The sequence below is a fragment of the Lagopus leucura genome, unplaced genomic scaffold, assembly GCF_019238085.1.
Source record: "Lagopus leucura isolate 7727_CA_CO unplaced genomic scaffold, USGS_WTPT01 Super-Scaffold_760, whole genome shotgun sequence".
In the NCBI taxonomy this organism is placed as follows: Eukaryota; Metazoa; Chordata; class Aves; order Galliformes; family Phasianidae; genus Lagopus; species Lagopus leucura.
The window spans coordinates 14,633,082-14,653,550 of NW_024962257.1; the positions used below are offsets into that span (position 1 = coordinate 14,633,082).

Genomic DNA, 20,469 nt, shown 5'->3' on the forward strand with positions numbered 1-20,469 from the left:
AAAATACCTGCTACACTCAAACACTAGGGAAGAAAATGGTATCAGTGTTCACATTTTCCTTGTTAGAAAAGCTTGGTCATCATTTTCAATAGCAGCAGGACTTGGCCAAAGTTTGTATTTTACTTGGTGCAAACAAGATTTTCAATGGAAAATACATTTTAAAAATAAATTATGTCCTTTCCTACAGTAAAATCTTATGTGCTGGAAAGAAATGCAGAAAGCACATTTTTAATTTCTGAGACCTTGAAAGATTGTTCTTTTTTGAAGTTTCTAGAATTTATACAACTGATACTTTTAATTCTGGCTTTATTTATTTATACTGCTCTAAGACAAAGGTTATAAGAAATTTGTGAACTTAACTGTACTATGGGTAAAGCAGACATCACATAAGCAAAAGTTTATCCTTCGTTCTCAGGTAAACTTCATTTTAAGAAGTTAAGATACCTGATCTGAACCATTGTCCAACTGCATGGAGAAATCACTAATTCATACTCTCAACTCTCTCTCTGTTGAAATATAATTGAATATCTCATATTGGGTTTATGCAGTTTTTTTGCACATATAAAAATCTAATGAAAACAAAAGCAGGTCAACCACAGTTCCATGAGAAATGTGAACAGGAAGTCCACTGCAGAGCAGTTATTCAACTGAGACCCAGCTTCTACACCGCTGACTGCAAGAGATATTCTTGTCATGGCTGGTAACTCTGACAGACTGCTGCAGAATGGATCCCAGCCTGCCGCCGCCTGAAAGCCCTGTGCAACCAAAAGAGAACTCTGAAATATCTTGGTCTCTCATAGTGACTCATCTTGCTCGTATTCTTTGAAAGAATTAACTGTCACTGTATCACAATTTGGGGACCTCTCTATGAAAACTCTCAACACCAGAGCCATCAAAATATCATGCTATTACAGAAAGACTACAGACACTTAAAAAAAGATCTGTAGAATATTTTCCAGCTATTCTGAAGATTTTTTTTTTTATAAGCTATTACAATTGCCGAAGCTGAAAACGTGCCTTCAAAGCAGCAAATACATTACTTAAATAATGAAAACCAGGCATTATATTCTTAGAATTGGTGTTAATGTGTGTGAATGAAACATCAGTGATAAGTATAAATCAGGTTGATACTTCAGACACAAAAAGCCCATAAATGTAGAATTCTCATATCAGATTCAGGTCTATTTACTAGATATCTGCTTGGCAGTCACCTCCTGTGATCATTTTAACCCACAACATGTGAACCTGGATGGGAAAATTGGGTAACACTGATCTTCATTAACTAGGTATAGGAATACTGCAAATTGCATGATGGAACAGGCAAACATGTTACCTTTATCTACATGGTAGATATATGTTTCTTGAGTCATTGCAGACAGCAGATGCAAAACATTAGTGTAAATCCTGACTTTGTCATCGCTGTTATCCTCCCAAGTATAATCCTGGATCACATTTAGTAATCCTCGCACAAGAAACAACACTCCTTGTTCTGGATGGTCCTACAGAAAAGAAAATAAGCAACCAAAAAAAACCAAACACCCAAAGCAAAGCTCCAACCAATCCCAAAACAAAATGAAGATTATTATGAGGCATTTGGCGGTTTCAAGTCACAGTGTTAACTCTGTGTGAGCAAAAACCACAATACAAACAAAAACTGGCAACTCCTCCCCTGAAGTGTGCTTTCAGAAAATCCTTTTAAAAATCTCTTCCCCATTTTGAGAACTCACAGTCCAACTGCCAGGAGTCGGACTCAATGATCCTTATGGGTCTCTTCCAACTTGGGATATTCTATGATTGTGTTCCAGTTTCATACCAAAATGCTCGTTTTCCCGTAATAATAAACATTCTCTATGCAGCCCTCACAGAGACACTTTGAAAGGCTTTGTTTTATACTCATGGGGGAGTGATGCGGAATTGTCAGCTTCTTAAAACCCAGGGCCCTAAAATCACCTACTGGGTAGAATTTTTTTAATTCAAATAATGTCAGTAAGAAACAAGTGTATTACTCATATGAGTTTTATGAGAACGTTTACACTGGGAAGTCAAAGTCACAATCAAGAAACTTTTAATAGGAAAGGAATACAGTTACAAAGATGCGTTCTATGTAAACCATGATTTTTTTTGCAAGCAGTTTTAATACTGCACCCAGCTTATTCCAGCTTGCAGCTGGTGCAATGCCACCAACACTTGTATGACAAGTTTCAGTCCTCTTGGAACCCTTCCTTCTCATTGTCTGCACTTCAAAGTAAATAGAAAAAGGAATGGTGGAAGCTAGTTACTGAACCCTATAATGCCACTGCGAGTTCTTTACTGAATCTGAGAGTTTGGATCTTCCTCCTGTAATCACCTGAGCCATTTTTCTGAGGAGCATCCAGTTCCGACACAGCTCTCCTCAGCATCTTCTGTAGTCAGTGGAGTACAACCACAGTGGCAATGAGCCTTCCCCCTCTAACAAGTTAGCACCTCCACGAAACGCATGGCTGAGGAGACCCCTTGCCATTGGAAAAAGCAGAATACACCGTTCTAATTACGAGGATTGAAACAGTAACACTAAGCTGATTCACCCTGTACTTGGTCAGGAAAGAGGAGAATAAAAGAGGAAAGAACTACAATCGGCAGATAGAAAAACGAGTGTATGCCAGAACACAATGAAAGTTTACATTAAATGAAACATACACTAAACACAAAAGCAACTTACTGGAACAACCAATAATGTGGAAAAGAAGTTACAAAGGAATTCCAAGAGGAAGGCATCAGAAGGTCGCATCTTTCCATCTACACTGATCATTTTTGGCACTTCAGGAACAAGGCTCACTGCAGCTTTGAAAAAAGCATCAGCTACAAAACAAAAATAGAGGTGCTGTATTATCAGTCCAACCGATAAGGCAGCCAAGTCTGTGATATGATGGTTGCTTAGGGTTTGTTTCAAACAGACTACAAATAGTGATTGTATGCTTATCTGTGAAGAAACTCAAGACTCAGAAGGCAAAATCTATGTTAATTCTGACAATGCTGTTTTTTTAAAACATCCCTACACTGCTGGAGACATCTGAAATTATCACTCTTCTGGTTTACTTAATGACAGGGCATCACTGTTTCAAATGCAAGCACATAAAAAAATACAAATAACGTAAAAAAAACAAACCCTCACAATTCAAAATTAAGGTGAAGAATGGCTTATGACATAAGTACAGGGAACCAGAAGGGCAGGGGGGTGGTATGCATTAGATCACACTAACTCACACACTAATCCATCCACAAAGGGCTGCTAAAATTCTAAGAAAATACAGCCAACTTCATCTGAGTGTTTACTCACCATCATTAAAATATGAACACAGTATTTGAATTATTGCTATTTACAGGCAGCTATTAAGAGATTTTTCATAGCTCTTGGCTATGTCTCTAACCCTACAAAAAACAAACACTGGAACTCAGCTTATGATTAAGTTAATATTCACAAATTGAAAACACTACCATTCCTCTTAGCACATGTAGGTGCTCTTATAGGCTATGAGTTCATTGCACAAAAAATTCTGACAGCAACATTCTTTTGCACTCTCTTGGCTACGTTTCAAAATATCCAAAAGCATCATTCAAAATCCAAAAGTTCATCATATCATCAATATCCAAAAGTTCCATTCAAGTTTTTCAGCCATATAATTTAAAGAATACTCCAAAGTTGATACTATATTCATCTTTTATTTTACAAGAACACAGACTGAGGCCATGAAATCAAATTTCAGCAAAGAGGGTTCTTGGCAGAAGACAAGGGGTGTTAGGTGGGAACAGAGATAACTGCTGACAAGCATGCACAGCCATTTCCGGGAGCGCAGCTCACACTGGCAGATTCATTTGAGCACACGAGACTCCAAGCAAATTTGCTAAATATAGTACTGCCTGATATCTATTTAAGCTCTTGAGGAATACCAGTGAAACATTTGCTTTGGAAAAACTAATTGTTCTGACTCTTATTTCTTTTCAGCATATGAGTGCTTGAGTCCTGAACTTTTCAGAACTTGGAACACAAGACTCCTTCAGTCAAACCTCATATTTCCAAATCTTGCACATTTAATTTGAGGTGAAGGAATGTTTTCTATTTATTTTAAACAACATATTAGTTTACATAGCCAACCCAAAGGAAGGTAAGCGATCTTCCTCTGAGCTTTACTAGAGGAAGGAAAGTAACAGCAGATGTTCATTCCAGCACATGTAAATGAGTTGGTATCACTTTCACAGTTTTCTATATAGGGAAAAAAGTTGCACCCCACATCACCTTATAATCAAAACAAGCAAACAGAAAATGAAAAGCCATGTCAGAAAACAGTCTGCATACCAAAGCATACATGTCTGCACAGAGTGCACTCTTGCCTTCTGAAGTTATTTCATAAGAGGACACAATACAATGCAGCATGGTAAACAAAAAAGTGACAGAACAAAACGGCAGTTGCTTTTTCTATCGATAAGAAAGAGGTTTTACTTAGGTACCTCCAGAAAAGTACTGGCAAATGAGAAGATGATCGCTGAGTACACCTCATCTTTTCTAACTACAGAATGGTTCTTACTCGGGAACTAAAGCACATTCATCCTCTTATAAGAAGCAAAAATAAAGTGAGTTCACATTATTGCAAAGGTTTTATTAAAGATTTTGCAGAAAAGTAACTCTCCTGCAAACACTACCACACCAGTCTTCTGTGGAGAGGTGCCACTGTGCGCATCACATGCTCCAAGTTTGGAGTAGAAGTTCACTTCCAACGCTGTCAACAGAAGTGTTGGCTATTACTAAGTACAAAACAACCACTGGTATTTAATTCTGAATTGCACTGATTATGATTTTATGTAAGAGTGCTTTCTCTACATCTTTTAAAAGTCCATTTATAAAGCTACTACTCCAGACATATTTCAAGTTAAAACCATGCACCAACTTTTCCTGGTATCCAAAAGGCATAAGGAGCCATAATTACCTAAAAGCTATAAAGATGTTTTGTTCTTGATTAAAAAGAAAATGGGAAGAAGATGAAATCCTCTTCTGAAGAAGCATGCCGTTTCCTCACCTGCCAAAAGTACAACACTGCTTCTAAAGTGAACCACTTAAGTCAGTTATGTGGAGAGCAGCCTGCTCACCACAACAAATTATCCTGATAAAAGTCTTCCCAGACTGCTGCTAATCTTGTGCACTGCACATGACAAACATCGTGCCTTGCCAAATTTATCCTTTCACAGCAGCTCCTTCTCTTGGATTGTCTGTAACTCCACACATCTTTCCCTTGAGCATACACACTGACCTTCAGGCCAGGAAAACTAACAGTCTCACCCAAGTCAGAACTTCCAGTAATATTCTGCTACAGGAAAAAAAATTACTGTTCAGTGTTCTGTGATGTTCATGGACGCACCTACACGCATATTTAATTATTTTCTACGTTTTTGTATCTCCATATACTTCCATGTATCAATCTTTACAGGCAAAAATTTAACTTATATTTGCTGCATCATTAGCAAGACAATTCATTAAACAATACTAATAAAAGATTTCAGACAGGCAAAAAAAAAAAAAAAAAAAGGAAACAAAACTAGTAGAGATAGGAAAAAATTAAGCTCCTGAAGCATTCCTTTAAGGAGCAGAAGGGAATAGGTCTGGGATGCCTACACAAATTATTTTTAGTCACAGATAAGTTACAGAAGGCCAAGTCCATCCAAAGGACAAGATCAGGGACCACACGCAGCCGTCTGCGTTCCACATCACCGTCACATCCTACAACACCATTAAGCCCATCCCAGTATTTTCAAAAGGTTTTGCTTCCACTTCTGACAGATGTTGGGAACTTAATGAAGCCTTGTGCTCTAGTGCAAAAACTAATAGGTGCAGTTAGGTGCAGTTTTTGTTGCTGGCTTTAAGTAAACTAATGCATGGCAGTTTTAATAACCAAGCTCTGCAGACATTTAGAACTCTTTTCTCTTTACAACATCAGTGAGGTCACAGTGAGAAATGTGCTACATAATGGAAGTGTGTTTTGCCCTTGAGTTATTGATTTACTGAACGTTCCCAGTCCTAAAACTGTCTAAACACCGCTCTCTACAAACTACAAAGATTCTGAAATAACAAAGACAAAATAAGAAAACAGACGTACTGTGATTTGGTGAACTGCAATGTATTATGTAAAGTTATATTATCAATTAACCACACAACGATGTAATTACATGGCTAGCACGTTGCTACTCCGAGTCCTTGACACTTCTAGACAAAGGCACATTGAGGCAAAAAAGTAGAAGGCAAAATACATACAGAGAGATCACACATTCTGACAAAGAACAACGGATGAAAGATTTTTTATCCTGAAGTTAGTAAACACACACAAAAGTACATTAAAAAAATTATAACTAGGAATTTAGAGGGTCAGGCTGAAATTTGAAGTAACCTTTAAAGACAAAGGGAAAATACTATCAACAACCTCTAAAAAGAAGTCCATTAGTTAAAGACCAAACCAAACAAAGCAACATGACTCAAAAGTTACTATAAACTTTGCAGAGAAAGCAATTCTTCAAATCTCTGAAGTTTTTTTTTTTTAAAAAAAAAAAAACCTGCCAATCTCCATTCGGTGATCCAACCAATGCAAATCCTCAGATTTTTTACATAGCTTTTAACAATATATTTCATATAAAAGGCTCAAAAATAAACAAATGAAAAGCCAACCTAAGCTAACAAAAGATAAGAGGGAAAGCTCTCTGAGGATGCAAAACCTATACAAGTATTGAATGGATGGGGAAAAGAGCATAAATACGACAAGGTCTCACAGAGAAGTGAAACGACCACTGGGTTCCTTTAGGCTTTGCAGAAAGATGTGTCCTCCCATGAACAGGGCTGAACAGAGAAGAGGTGACAACGTTACAGAGTGCTCTGGAGCATGACTACAAAGAGCTTCTGGTGGAGCTCATGATTCTGAGCAATAAAACAGCTGACAAAATCTAGTATTAGTAAAGCCTGTGGGGAAAGAAACAGGAAAACAGCATAGCTGTAGATACAGGAAGATAAGCTCAAAATAAACTATTTACACTCATGAAAAATTCTGGAGTCATTATGGTTGCTTTCCTGAAAAACACACCCTGAACAGCTGCCAAGAAGGCAAGTAATCGTTAGGCCATTAATGGAAACACAGAATTGTCATTGTGTCATTTCTGTTTATTGTAGTAATTATGTATGATGTCCTTCTCTACCCAAAACACAGTCCTGACCTCCCGATTCCTTCTCTTTATCCTTCCAGGTTAAAAAGGCACTGAGATAAGAGTTTATTTCCTTATCAGAACAGACCATACTGACACAGACTCTTTAGGAACTTATCAACTCCAACAGATGCAGTAAGAAAAAACCTGAAGATGACTGAAATTGTCACAATACATAGCAGGTAAGCTGCACACACATTTCAAGGCAATACAAAAGGTTGGAGTCTTTGTTAATAGTTATATAATTCTATTGAGAAAACACGATGAAGCATAATTAGAACATGATTAAAAATTACTTACTAAATATTCCATGCTACACTTTTCCAAAGCACGGCTGAAGCCTAGCAGAATTAGAGAACATTGTCTGTAGTAGCACAAGAATTCATTTTGCAATCTGCTTGTTACATCTAAAAACCAGAGCAATGGATATTTAGAGTATGTTAAGCACTGGGTATGCTTCAGAATTAAAGTCTGCATTTGCTAAACCTACTGACTGGCACCCGATGATTATGAGAACAGACTCTCCATGTTCGATAAATTTTTGTTTGACAACATTAGGTTTGAAATAACTCATGAAGAATCAATTAAATTACATTATTCACACAGCATATTACTTCTGAAGTGTGGCAAAGGTTTCACAGCCTTTGAAATGAAAGCACTGCTCAACAAACATTACCAGCAAGCTGCATCATCCATATCCACCTGCTAATGCTGTGACCAACAGCTGGAATCATGCTGTCTTCTCTTTGACAGGCAAAAGCAGCAATTCCACAGGGAGGAAATACATGCAATTAAAATAATACCCATGTCTCAAAATCCAGAAGAGTGACACAATGAAGCATGCATTTAATCTCAATCTAGTCAAGCACTCTCTATGACAGAAAGCATGACTGATGAGAATTCATAATTCCAGGTTGGCAGCATGCCCCTCCAAAGCACTGGTGTGTGACTTAGTTAAAGGAAAAAAGCTCAGGGGGCCCTTAATTGGCTCTCTAGAGATACAAGCAACAAATCCAGGACAAAAATCACTGAAAATGGTCTATTAATTTTATTTTAAAAACTCTTTGGGAGCTGTAGACAAAGGAAACAGTATTCATATTTAATACATTCTGAACAGCACACCTGGACAGACATCCACCTGACTGAAGACGCACTGTACTAGACAGACCTCAAAATGAAGTTCAGTACAATCTAAGAACATATCAGAAAGCTAATTCTGTTCCCCTGCTCCCGCTGTGCAATTCTTTCACACATATTTCTAGGTTATCATACAGGAAGAGCAGGCATACAAGAGGCAGAGCCACTTGGAAGGCTCAGGGAAGACACGACAATTTATTTTTTTCTCTTTGAAGGTGAAAAATTATCAGAAATTCTGGGGGGTGTGGGGAATGGGAACAACCTTTTGCCAATGCTGATTTAGGGATCTGCTATGGAATCTGTGTCTTCTATAACAATATTTCTACCTATGGGCCGTATGAAAGAAACTGAATTGAAGCCCACGTTGTCACCAGGATTCTCTAACATATGAAAATATGAAATATGAAAACATGCACTTAATGCATAGAAATATTACATACTAGATCTGCATTAAGAAAAATTCCTTGCATTTGTGCAGCTAAGAATTTTTTTTTTTACTATTACTTTCCAGCTGTATGTCAACCTAAGACTGTGCCTTCCTCCCTATAGAACTGGAGAACTGATCCAAAATGAAAATAAGGCTATTTTTCTCTGCTAGATTAGTTTTTAATTTCAATCCTTTCCCCACAATAGTTCAATAGAACACATTAAGTTTAAAAAACCAATCTCTATGTATTTTTGAGCCTCTCTCTCCAAATCATGCAATGACTTTTCTCATTTTAGATTCTTTCCTGTCCTCTGCAAAAGCTCTCAATAGTAACAGCTGCTTACTAGCTCCATTTGTTGTTATTATTAGCCTTTACACACACAAATTCACATTTCTGTTCCAATTATGCCATATTAAGGAAAACCTATTGCAAGAAAAATGACAATTACAATTCTAGTACTTAACTTCTTGGGTGGGTACAACCAATTACTCGGATAACCACATGGCAAATCCAGCAGGCAACTTTGTGATCCGCAAGAGGGAAATGGAAGAATCAGATACCAGCTCTGGGAGTGTTACTATGGCCCCTCAGTACTGAGAGTGAGGAACACAGACTCCTGCAGTTGGAAGCAGGTCAGCTGTGGCTCTCCAATTGTTGGTAATTGATCAGTGTGAGCCCCACTTTAGCCAATGTTGTTTACTGTTATGACTTGCACATCTTCTCCATTAAAAAAAGGAAACAGTCTTTTTAATTCCCCTTATCTAGCTCAGCAGGCAACTTTACTTTTTTTTTTTTTTTTTGGCATTAGATATATTGACAATTTAGAAAAATCATCCTATTACCAACAGAAGTGCATCCTGTCAAATCCAATTTAATAACATATTTAAAGTGAAAACTCAACCCACTACAAGAGCTAAACTCACTGTAAGGTTTTTCAAGTTAAAAAGAAATCCAAGAATACAAACTGCAAAACGCAGCAGCTGGAGTCTTGAAAGGAAAACTACATGCAAACACGTCCCACTACCAAGTGAACCATCGGATCACATGCTGTACTTTTCAGTTTTATATTTAAGACTATAAACAGGAGGGAAATCAACTTTTCAGATGGGTAGATAGCGATAGGACAAGGGGGAATGGTTTTAAACTAAATGAGGGGAGATTTAGGTTTTGATTAGATATCAGGAAGAAGTTTTTCAGTGAGAGTGGTGCAGTGCTGGCACCGCTGCCCAGAGATGCTGAGGATGCCCCATCCCTGGAGGTGCCAGGCTGGATGGGCCCTGTGCGACCTGCTCTACTCCTGACCTTGTGGTTGGCAGCCCTGCCTGCAGCTCAGGGTGAAATCTGATGATCCTTGAGGTCCCTTCCAACCCAAGCCATCCTGTCACTCTGTGATTTCACATCCTAGTCTAATACTATCATTAGCTGCACACTCTTAAGCCTTCATGCTGCGTTGATTTTAATAGATAGGTGCAGATTTGGAATCAGTTAATTGACTGGATTTGAATTTGTTTTTATGAATTAATCATTATTCCTTACACACATGAAATACACTGAGACAGACTAAACTTTCAAGAATGCTTTATCTGAATGCTTTATCTGACTACAATAGAGCAGAATATGCAAAGACAGATCACAGAAATGTCCACAGACTGGTGCCACTGTTGCCTGTTTAACAAAAGCTAAATTACTCATGCAAATGAGATGTCTCTGAATAAAAATTACACTCAGAAGAAATTTCCTGAGGAAGCAAACAAGTGCTTAACTGTAAAACCTTGCTAAATGAATCAAGTTACTGAACCACCACCAATTCTGCTTGTGGGTCTAAAATTCAGAAGAATGGTTAATAACATGAACTTGACCTCATGATACTTTGCGCACACCTGCTGCCTTAAAAGATTTCAGAACAGAGATGCTTGCTCATTGTTTAGTGAGAGCATTGTGCACTCACAGCTGTGCACATGTATCACCTCTTCACCCTGAGCTGGACAGGACAGCTGCTGGTAGCCACGAGCCTGTCAGACAAGACTTGGATCCCAAAAATGGTGGGAAGTGCAGTTTCAAAATTGAAGAATTATTAAATCACAGAGTTGGTCCCAGCAGCAGCAGAGCAGAGTCCTCAAGGACTTTATATGACAGAAAAACTGCTCTGGTTTTGTTTTCAACAAAAGATGCACTGCACCACAGTGATGACAACAAAAAGTGGTACAAATGATAGGGTAAGCTGCTTCATTAGGGTAAGCTCTACAGGAAAGAGTCTATTTTTTGTTAACTCAGTTATGTACAAAGAAACTGCAAAAATAGTATTTTCACAACAACCAACTTTGCAAATCTTTTATTTGCACAGCATTCTTGAGCACAACAGGCAGCTTTGCCCTAAATCCCTCTTCGTTGCTCCATGGGCAGCATCACATTCAAAACAAAGAAATACAACCATCATCCTGTACTAAAAAAAATCCTAATCAGCATCCTAAGTCAGCTTTTTTGTGCAGCTGGAACTTACTGGTAAATGCAGAGAGAACATCAAACTGAAAAGGAAACCCAAGTAAGCGAATAAAAAGATAGATTTCCCTTTTATTCCTCCTACAAGGCAGAAGTCAGGCTGGGTAATGAATCCCAGCTCTGTCTCCCTGTAAACATGCATTTATTCCCTACAGTGGTATTAAAAGGCTATCAAAGAGGTTTCTACTGCAGAACCCATACCCAATTCCGATGCATCTCCTTACTTGAAAATCTATCCTTTTCAATATTCTGCAATCATCTGACTGCTGGCAAGTTAAACGCACTTGGAATTGCTTTCCCCTTCCTGTAGATAAAGCCTTTCCAAAGATATAACCTATGACTTCTGTGGCAGAGTACACACAACAAGAAACCCAGCTACAATTTCAATTTTACTGTGTTGATACATTCCTGTGGTAAACAAGAGCCTTTTGTAACCCAAAGCAACCACATCTTAGTCACCCATTTGGTCTAAGCTGCTTTTCTTCAAAAGAAAGCATGACTGACCTTCATTTCAGTAGCCATAAATATTCCCAAGAGGCTGACCAGCACGATCTTACCCAGGTCACTGTAGTACAGTAAGGCAGGGCAAGCGAAGCTCACTGCCAAGCGAGCCAATCACACATTGGTTATAACTGGGACAACCTGCTACTGAACATCAATAGTAAAATCCAAACTCTAAATGCCAAAATTGCCTTCACAGTGTCAAATTCAAGTGGGAAAAATCAACTGTAGCTTCTAGAAAACATACGTATTTTTATTTTCACGCACACAGTTCTGCCTGAATTTTAAATATTCACTGCAGGAGCCCTAGCAACAAAACATGGTAGCTGTAAGAACAGAGTGAATCAAGTGCAGAACGCACAAGACAATATGGCTGTAGTTATCACAGGTTAAAACCATCAAACAAAAACAAAAACATTCGTAACGGTCTCAGAAGAAAGCAGAGATAAACCAAAGAATTAACAGACACAAGAAAGGATGTTGCCAACTAATCCCATTTACTGCTTTCAATTTTATACTGAAAATATGTATATGAAAATGCATTTACCATTTTAGAGTTGACATTCAGAGTTAATATTAGAACTGCAAAATAAAGTAGAATGACAGCATTTCAAAAAGAAAAGATACTGCAGACAGTTAAAGTTAGGAGACTTTCAGAATAGGTAACTGTCTTCCTTTGCAGCATGAACGTGAACAAGATCACAATTAAGTGGTGATATAGATGGATTGCTCACATACACTTTCTGGTGTAGCTACAGATTTTTCTACAAATCACTTTTTGTCAGTGTTTCAAATTACTTAAGACTGAACTAACAGGAAGAAAAATCTGTACTCAGGCTCCATTTCAATTACTAATTCAGATTTAAGAAAAAATATGTCAAGTTCCTGCTGTCATTGGCTTAAGTCTTAAATCTTTTCCAGCTTTTTCCTAGACTGTGTCATTCTCTGTGCTGCTAACAGATTAACTACTTTCTTCTTTTGCAGTTATGTTAAAGCACACTATTTGTGATTGGAGTTCTTGGACAATCATGCAGAAAAACATTCATGTTTTTTTGCCCACCTCACATCCACAAGTATGTAAATAGGATCAGTTGTCTTAGTTATTTACCCCATGGGATTAGAGACAGAACTAAAAAGTTGCTTCAATATGACATGCTTCCATTGTTACTGTGTGTAAAACAGTCTTGTAATTACATCTGCTATATACTTGCATGACTTATAATCTCAATGAAATTATTATTCAAAGCTAGAAATACTTCTGAAATAGGAAAACCTTTAAGTAAACAAACTCCTCCCTTACCTTGTGAAAGGCACTGATTTGCCAGAGCAACCTGTCCAGAGTGCAGATACAAATTAAGACGTGTAAAGATGCTGCTCAGAGATGGAATTGTAATGAAGCAGAAGGCAACACAAGCCTAAAGCAAAGTAAAAAAAAAAACAAACCTGAAGAAAATTCTTAACTCAAGAGTTACAGCAATCATTTCTGATTTCATATGTGATTAGGAATGCAAATCTGTCAATAGGTTTAAGGAAAGATTTTGAATAAGAATTAGGTATTATGTGAAGTCCAAAATCAGCAACTTTGTATCTCTCATTATTATTTCAATAATTATAACAATATTTGTTACTAATTATTGTAATTACCATAGATTACCTCTACATTCAATCTATGACTCTAACTCAGATAGCCCTTCTTAAGTAACCAGGTTTTGGTCTTGAGCTACAAGCTGATTTTTTTCATTAGCATGTTGTGCTTTTATTAGATGTAGGGTGCTCAGGGGCAAGCCACGTATCAAACTCCTTATAGCAATGTGCTGTGCACGACTGGGAGGAATGAGATCTAGCATGGCATGCTGCTGATTTAAACCAACTGGAGCAGCCCAAACATCCAGATGGAATGAGTGATTCCCAGCCATACACAAGCTGCCACCTTAGTTACTTCTCTGTCCAGGACCCCAAGTGCAAGTCCATAAATGAAAACTCATTCATTAATAACAACATACTCCTTCACAGCACATAAAGCAGCAGCTGATCTCTGTTGCTATGTTTCAGGTGAGAAGACTGGAACAAAAAGAACCTGAAGAGTTTGTGAGTATTTCAAAACTCTTCCGGCTACCCTTGGAAACACTAAAGCCAAAGGGAGCTCTTCATTTGAAATTCAAGCACTGTCTTCATAGAATGATTTGGGTTGGAAAAGACCTTTAAGGATCGTCTAGCTCCAACATTCTTCTGAAGCAGAGATCAGGTCACTCAAAGTTCCTCCCAAACTGAATGTGGAGACTTCCAAGGGTGGAGCATCCACAGCTTCTCCGGACAACCCATGCCAGCGCCTCAACATTCACAGTAAAGATTTTCTTTCTTACCTCTAATCTAAATTTACCCTTTTTTACTTTAAAACCATTACCTGTTATCCCATCAATTACAGGCTCTGGTAAAAAGTCTTTTTCCATCTTTCTTATAAGGCCCCTTTAAATACTGAAAGGCTCTATGAGACGGAAATTTGAATTTATTAATTTTTCCTGTCTCCCTTTCTCTGTGTGACTGAGTTACACATAAATTAAATGCTTTATTTCAAATACAGTATGAAAAGCTGAGCTTTCTAGAATGAACATGAGCACTTCTGGGGATAGAGACAGTGTTGTCCTTTCTTGACACAAAACTGTCAGTGGATGCTTTGGATCTACATTTTCTTAAACATAAGCATACTAGCGGTGTTCCTCAGGGGTCGGTGCTGGGTCCGGTCTTATTCAACATCTTCATCAATGACCTTGATGAGGGGATAATGGCCACCCTCAGCAAGTTTGCCGATGATACGAAGTTGGGAGGATTGGCTGACATGCCTGAAGGCTGTGTTGCCATTCAGCAAGACCTGGATAGGCTGGAGAGCTGGGCAGAAAAAAACCGGATGAGGTTTAACAGCAGCAAGTGTAGAGTCTTGCATCTGGGGAGGAATAATTGCATGCACCAGTACAGGTTGGGGGATGATCTGCTGGAGGGGAGCTCTGCGGAAAGGGACCTGGGTGTCCTGGTGGACGACAGGTTGGCCATGAGCCAGCAGTGTGCCCTTGTGGCCAAAAAGGCCAATGGCATCCTGGGGTGCATTAAAAAGAGCGTGGCCAGCAGGTCAAAGGAGGTGATCCTCCCCCTCTACTCTGCCCTGGTAAGACCTCATCTGGAGCACTGCGTCCAGTTCTGGGCTCCCCAGTACAAAAAAGACAGGGATCTCTTGGAAAGAGTCCAGCGGAGGGCCACCAAGATGGTGAAGGGCCTGGAGCATCTCCCCTATGAGGAAAGGCTGAGTGAACTGGGTCTGTTCAGCCTTGAGAAAAGGAGACTGAGAGGGGACCTGATCCAGGTCTATAAATATCTAAGGTGTGGGGGGCAGAATGGCGAGGCCGGACTCTTTTCAGTGGTGAGTGGAGACAGGACAAGGGGAAACGGCTGGAAACTGCAGCATAGGAAGTTCCGCACAAACATGCGCAAGAACTTCTTTACAGTGAGGGTGACGGAGCACTGGAACAGGCTGCCCAGGGAGGTGGTGGAGTCTCCTTCTCTGGAGATGTTCAAGACCTGCCTGGATGCCGACCTGTGCGACCTGCTGTAGGGAACCTGCTTTGGCAGGGGGTTGGACTCGATGATCTCTGGAGGTCCCTTCCAACCCCTACAATTCTGTGATTCTGTGATTCGGTTTTAGAGATTAAGGATCAATGGCACTGAGAGATAATGAGATTACAAACAGAATTAAAAAATAACACACTGCTTTTGCAAACACTAAGCTTTGGTGGCAGCAGATATTAGTACTGCTTAGAAAACAGGCTCAAAACATATTAGACTCTTACCTACCCTGACAAATGCAGCGGTCTTTCTAGAATGATTTCCTCTCATCACCTTTCTTGTCTCCATTGCTAGTTGGTTCACAGACTACATGCACACAAAAAAAGCAAAACATTAAGAAACATGCAGCTTTCTTAGGTCATTTGCAAATAACAAACTGCATGCTTTACTGAATGCTGTTAGAGAAAAGAAACTGTCAAAAAGAATTCAGGTATGGTGTGCCTTCACTGTATTATTTAGTTTTTACTCTCTCCCCACTTGGAGAATTTTAATGACTGATTCTTTAAGTAAATATGATTCTGAAGGTCTGCCAATGTAGGGTTTTCAATTAATTCAAGACTTGAAACTATCCCTTGTTTCCCAGCTAATGCAGTGGCATCACCTCTTTTCTAAGCTAGAAATCACATACAACTCACTAAAAAACATGACCAAAAAAGTAGGATTTAAAAGGAGATATGATGTAGTGTATCACACAAAGGAATTGGTTGCAGCAAATGCTCATCTGCCATATCACTGAAAAGCAATTAAGCTTCCCAATTACAGCAGGATTCTGTCCATGTCTGCAGATCAGACCCACTGCTATACAGAGGATTACATAAGAGAGAGCCCAAATTCCAAACACATAAGAGTACCATTTATGGTACTTTGGCCTTGAAATCTCTCCCAGTATAACTAGTTTTCTTTGTTGCTATGATATCTATCGTGCACCAGGACCTCAGAGTCAAGCAAGAAGTTTGGAGAGTTCTGGATGATAAAAATGAAAGATGAGATCAAAGTCTACTTCTAAAATACCTGATGTAAGGTCGTTAGTCATTTTGATAGTGACCAATAATCTGGGTAGGGAATGGGAGAATTGCAAATATATCCCCATCTATTAAGATAATGTAGATAAACTATTGCTTACATGAATTAGCTGGACTAGAACAGGCTCCAGATTGCAAAACATAGATCTAGCTTCAACATAGAAACTCAGTTGCTGTTCAAAGTCACGACCGAATGAAACCTATAACGGACACATACACAAAAAAACATTTTATTGTTGTACAAGCATTTAACTGTTTCCCAATAATTAAACTTCAGAAAAACCTGAATGTTTTGTTGTTGTTTGCGTACGTTCCACTATTTTGCAAACCAAATATTTATTCAAGAAAACAAGATTTCTTAGATTCATGAGAAGTACTTTCAAAACTGGCAGAACACCTGATACTATGGAACTGGGAAACACAGGCTTGGTTAAAAAACAAACAACACAAATACAGGAATACATCTGTACTCAGGTTCCTAATTCCAATTTACGTAGTGGGCCCTCAGGAAAAGTTATTTTTCTAACTAGGTATAGCAGCAACAAAGTAATGGCAGGAAATAAGTCAAAAACAATTCCTACTTGAGAATGCTCTACTTCTAACCCTCTGGATTTTAAAACCCAGCATTGTCAGCTGGAGTGTCTGAGCTGTCAATCAAAAGCACAGCGAGAGAAAGTCTCCAGGCAGTCTATATTTATGGATACAACTACTCTATATTTTTTTTTTTCCTAAGAGTCATGGCTGCATTATATCTTATTTCTCAAGTCACACATAAAATAAGTTTTTAGAGAATTGAAGGAAAATTACATTTAATTCACACAATGAAAGATCAAAGGAAACATACAAGAAAACAAAAGATTGCCTCTAATGCTGCAGACCCAACTGCCTTGCTTGTGTTTATGCAACTGCTCACTCTGCCCTACCCTTAAGTAAACTGAATACCTTAATGTTCAGTTTAAAAACTGGAACTAGTAATTTGCTACTCTGGGACTTTTTTTTTTTTTTTAATTATTTTTACCTCTCCCAACCAGATCTATAAATACACATCAAGTATTCTTCAGTGTGTGAAATCTTCCTAAGGGAAATTATATGTAGGTTGCTGCAAAAGCATTGCTTCCTATTTATTCCAATGCAAACTACAGCAAATGCAAAGAACACACTAACACCATTTGATAGAGCAAATTATCAGCTACAAAACACTGTTTTTCCAAGACAGTCACCACCACTAGCTCTGCATTTTCACTAGCAGTGAACAAGAGCTGCATGTCACACTCGTACAAACCTGCACCAGCGGAGGTGAACTGCTGTCACCACTGCTGAAACGCACTCCTCATTGCTCCAACACCCACTGCTTGCTCTCCATCAACGTTCACAAGTGTCCACGAATGTCAGTGGGTGCCATTTTTACTGCATGGAGGAATTCAGTAACACATCTTTGCTCCATACGCACTCTCACATCAGATGCAGCTCTGTCAGACTGTCCCTCTGCTGCTGTCTGTCACACAGCAATCAAATGTAATGGGGTGTAGGCAGGAACGTTCAACCTCTGCTGCCATCCCACCAACATTCACCTCTGACATTGTGGGCCAACACAATGAAATAGGAGCCAATACTTTTGAAGCAGCCCTTGTATATTACTCTGCATGAAAACCTTAATACAAATACTTTAACCACCACATTACAGAGCCTTAAAATTAACGCTGAAGAGAGTAAATAACAACCCAGAGATACATTTGCAGAATTAAAAGGAAGAACGAGGACAAGCAGAGACAAAGCCTGCCAGTTATGACTATGTGAAAGAAAAGCCAAGCACTGCAGGCACCTGTGTAGAGAATACCAAGAGAAGAACTTAGAACACCTCTGTAAACAAACAAACAAATGAAAAAACCCACGTCACAAATACAGGGGACAAGATCCAACTTAAATCTATTTGCTAAAAGGGAGAGAGAGACTAAAAATTAATTTAATGACAACAACTGGAGTTTTTGTGGGGCTACTAATGATAGAAGTTATCTTATTCCTAATAATAAAATGATCCCATTTGGGGGAATCAATAAAATGGGATCATTTTATTATGGGAAGGGGAATTTCATTTGCATAGAAGTGATTTCTGTGATCATCTCTCTAAAGCTGCAATATAAAAGGTTAATTACTATTAAACTTATAAATACTCAATATGTTTTACACAAGCAGAAAAATATGATTAAATACACGTGTACAGTTTAACCATACCACACCACGCCAGCTTCAACACTGCATTATTTCTTTCAACACTTGCATACTCAATAAAATACACTGGTTCAGGTTTTCAGCAGCCTTAAATAAGTCATGTACCATCTCTAATTCTGGTGCATAGGCACCTGTTTCTCATGAAAATCCCAGCTATCAGGTACACCCCAACAGTTGCACACAACTGCCACTCACCATTTTTATGAATCCATTTATCAAAGCTGCTAACAACCTTTTCTCATCCTCAAGCGTCAGAGCACTGTAACAGAAGATTTACGTTGCAAATTCTTGAATATTGCTTAACAACTTTTTTTATCTGTAGGAATTCAAATGTTACACGCTAACTTTATGCCTATATAAAATATTTATTGCATGCTAAGACCACTAACCTAATAATTTCAGTTATAAAACAAAGGAAATAATATGAATGTCATGAAGACAACGATGCACGAAATTCCAAATTTTGTAGAAATATAAAAATTGCTAAGAGTCTCTTTACATTTTACAGAACCTTAGATTTAGTATGAAGACAAAGCTCAATGTTCTTAACTGGAGCAAGTAAGAAAATGGCTTAAGTCTTGTGTTACAACCTGAGAACTTAAAAGGGAATTGATTATAGAAAAGTATTAAGTAAACCTATTTTTTAGAAGAAAAATCATCCTATTTATGGGAGAAAACTTTTCAAATACACACTGAATAGTGTATAATAATGTATTTATTTATAATGTATTTATTTAAGAGACAACACTACCTTGTCTTTTTTTTTTGAAAAATCCGATTACACTATTTAAAAATTGTCATTAACATCTTGTTACTAAAACAGAAAGGCAGCACTGTAAGAACTAGACTGATATGTAAAAATTTTGTTTTCAAGATTGTCATTGATATCAATTTTATTTCAAATAAGATTTGAAATAAATTCACATCATGTGAAAATCCACTAAGTCAAATCTGTTTTACTGAAAACAGATAAACAGTTAAATAACAATTAACTACAATTTAATCCCTGTATTATGTACTCAGCTCCAACTTTGACCTTTAGTTATTAATTACCATTTACCAATAGCTCAGACACCAGATGGGAATAGGACAGTAGTTTTATTATACAAATTCTGTAAAAGCAGAAGATAATCATGATGAGATTTTCTTTATTAGGGCTTTGCCAATCAAAAGAGACAACTCTGAGAGGATCACAAGAGTTGTAATGGGATCGCCAGGTCAATTATAGATTTCCAGTTCAATACCAAATCAAACTGCTACCAGTCTGGAGGCTGTCATCCTCCAACAACTGTTACTGTGCCAGTGAGCCCCTACAAGTGGCTTGGGACTTTCCTGAACCAGGATGTGGGGAAAAAAAAAGTCAGAGTTACTTCAAAATAATTAGAAATATGATGCTTTGCTGATATTCCTAGGGATCTTCCAGGAGTCCTTTTGAAGATTTCACAACCTTTGGTTATGACTGAAAGTGGCCAAAATAAAAGGATAAATTGAGGATGGCAATCTGTGTTTTAATGTCCACGTATTCATTGAAAGCTCATAAATAGTTTATTATTCACTATAACTCAAAGCTGACATTAGTTTAATTGGCAAAAGTATCTTTAATTGTATTTTAAGTGCCTTCCTTAGACAAACCTACAAAATTGCTGCTGCTTTCCTTTCAAAATTCTGTTTCTCTCTCTCTCTACAGGTACATAAAGCACTAATTAAAGAATAGCATGTGCTACCACTTCATTGTACAGCTCTTCCCTCACCACTAACTGGATTCACGCCTTAATCCATCATAAAACACTCTCAGATGAGCAAGATTGTACACCAAGAAGCTA

The 20,469-nt window shown here is 38.1% G+C and overlaps 1 protein-coding gene across 2 annotated transcripts in view; it reads right to left on the bottom strand.

The window, feature by feature from the left end:
• VPS35L (VPS35 endosomal protein sorting factor like) overlaps nt 1-20,469 on the bottom strand; it is a 54,740-nt gene that overhangs the window by 8,511 nt on the left and 25,760 nt on the right. For both annotated transcript variants that reach the window (XM_042864208.1, XM_042864210.1), the window contains 6 exons: nt 18,842-18,905; nt 16,519-16,617; nt 15,624-15,701; nt 13,081-13,195; nt 2,699-2,838; nt 1,334-1,499 (listed from right to left, as the gene is read on the bottom strand). In XM_042864208.1, coding sequence (XP_042720142.1) covers nt 1,334-1,499; nt 2,699-2,838; nt 13,081-13,195; nt 15,624-15,701; nt 16,519-16,617; nt 18,842-18,905 — 662 coding nt within the window. The remainder of the gene's footprint in view (nt 1-1,333; nt 1,500-2,698; nt 2,839-13,080; nt 13,196-15,623; nt 15,702-16,518; nt 16,618-18,841; nt 18,906-20,469) is intronic.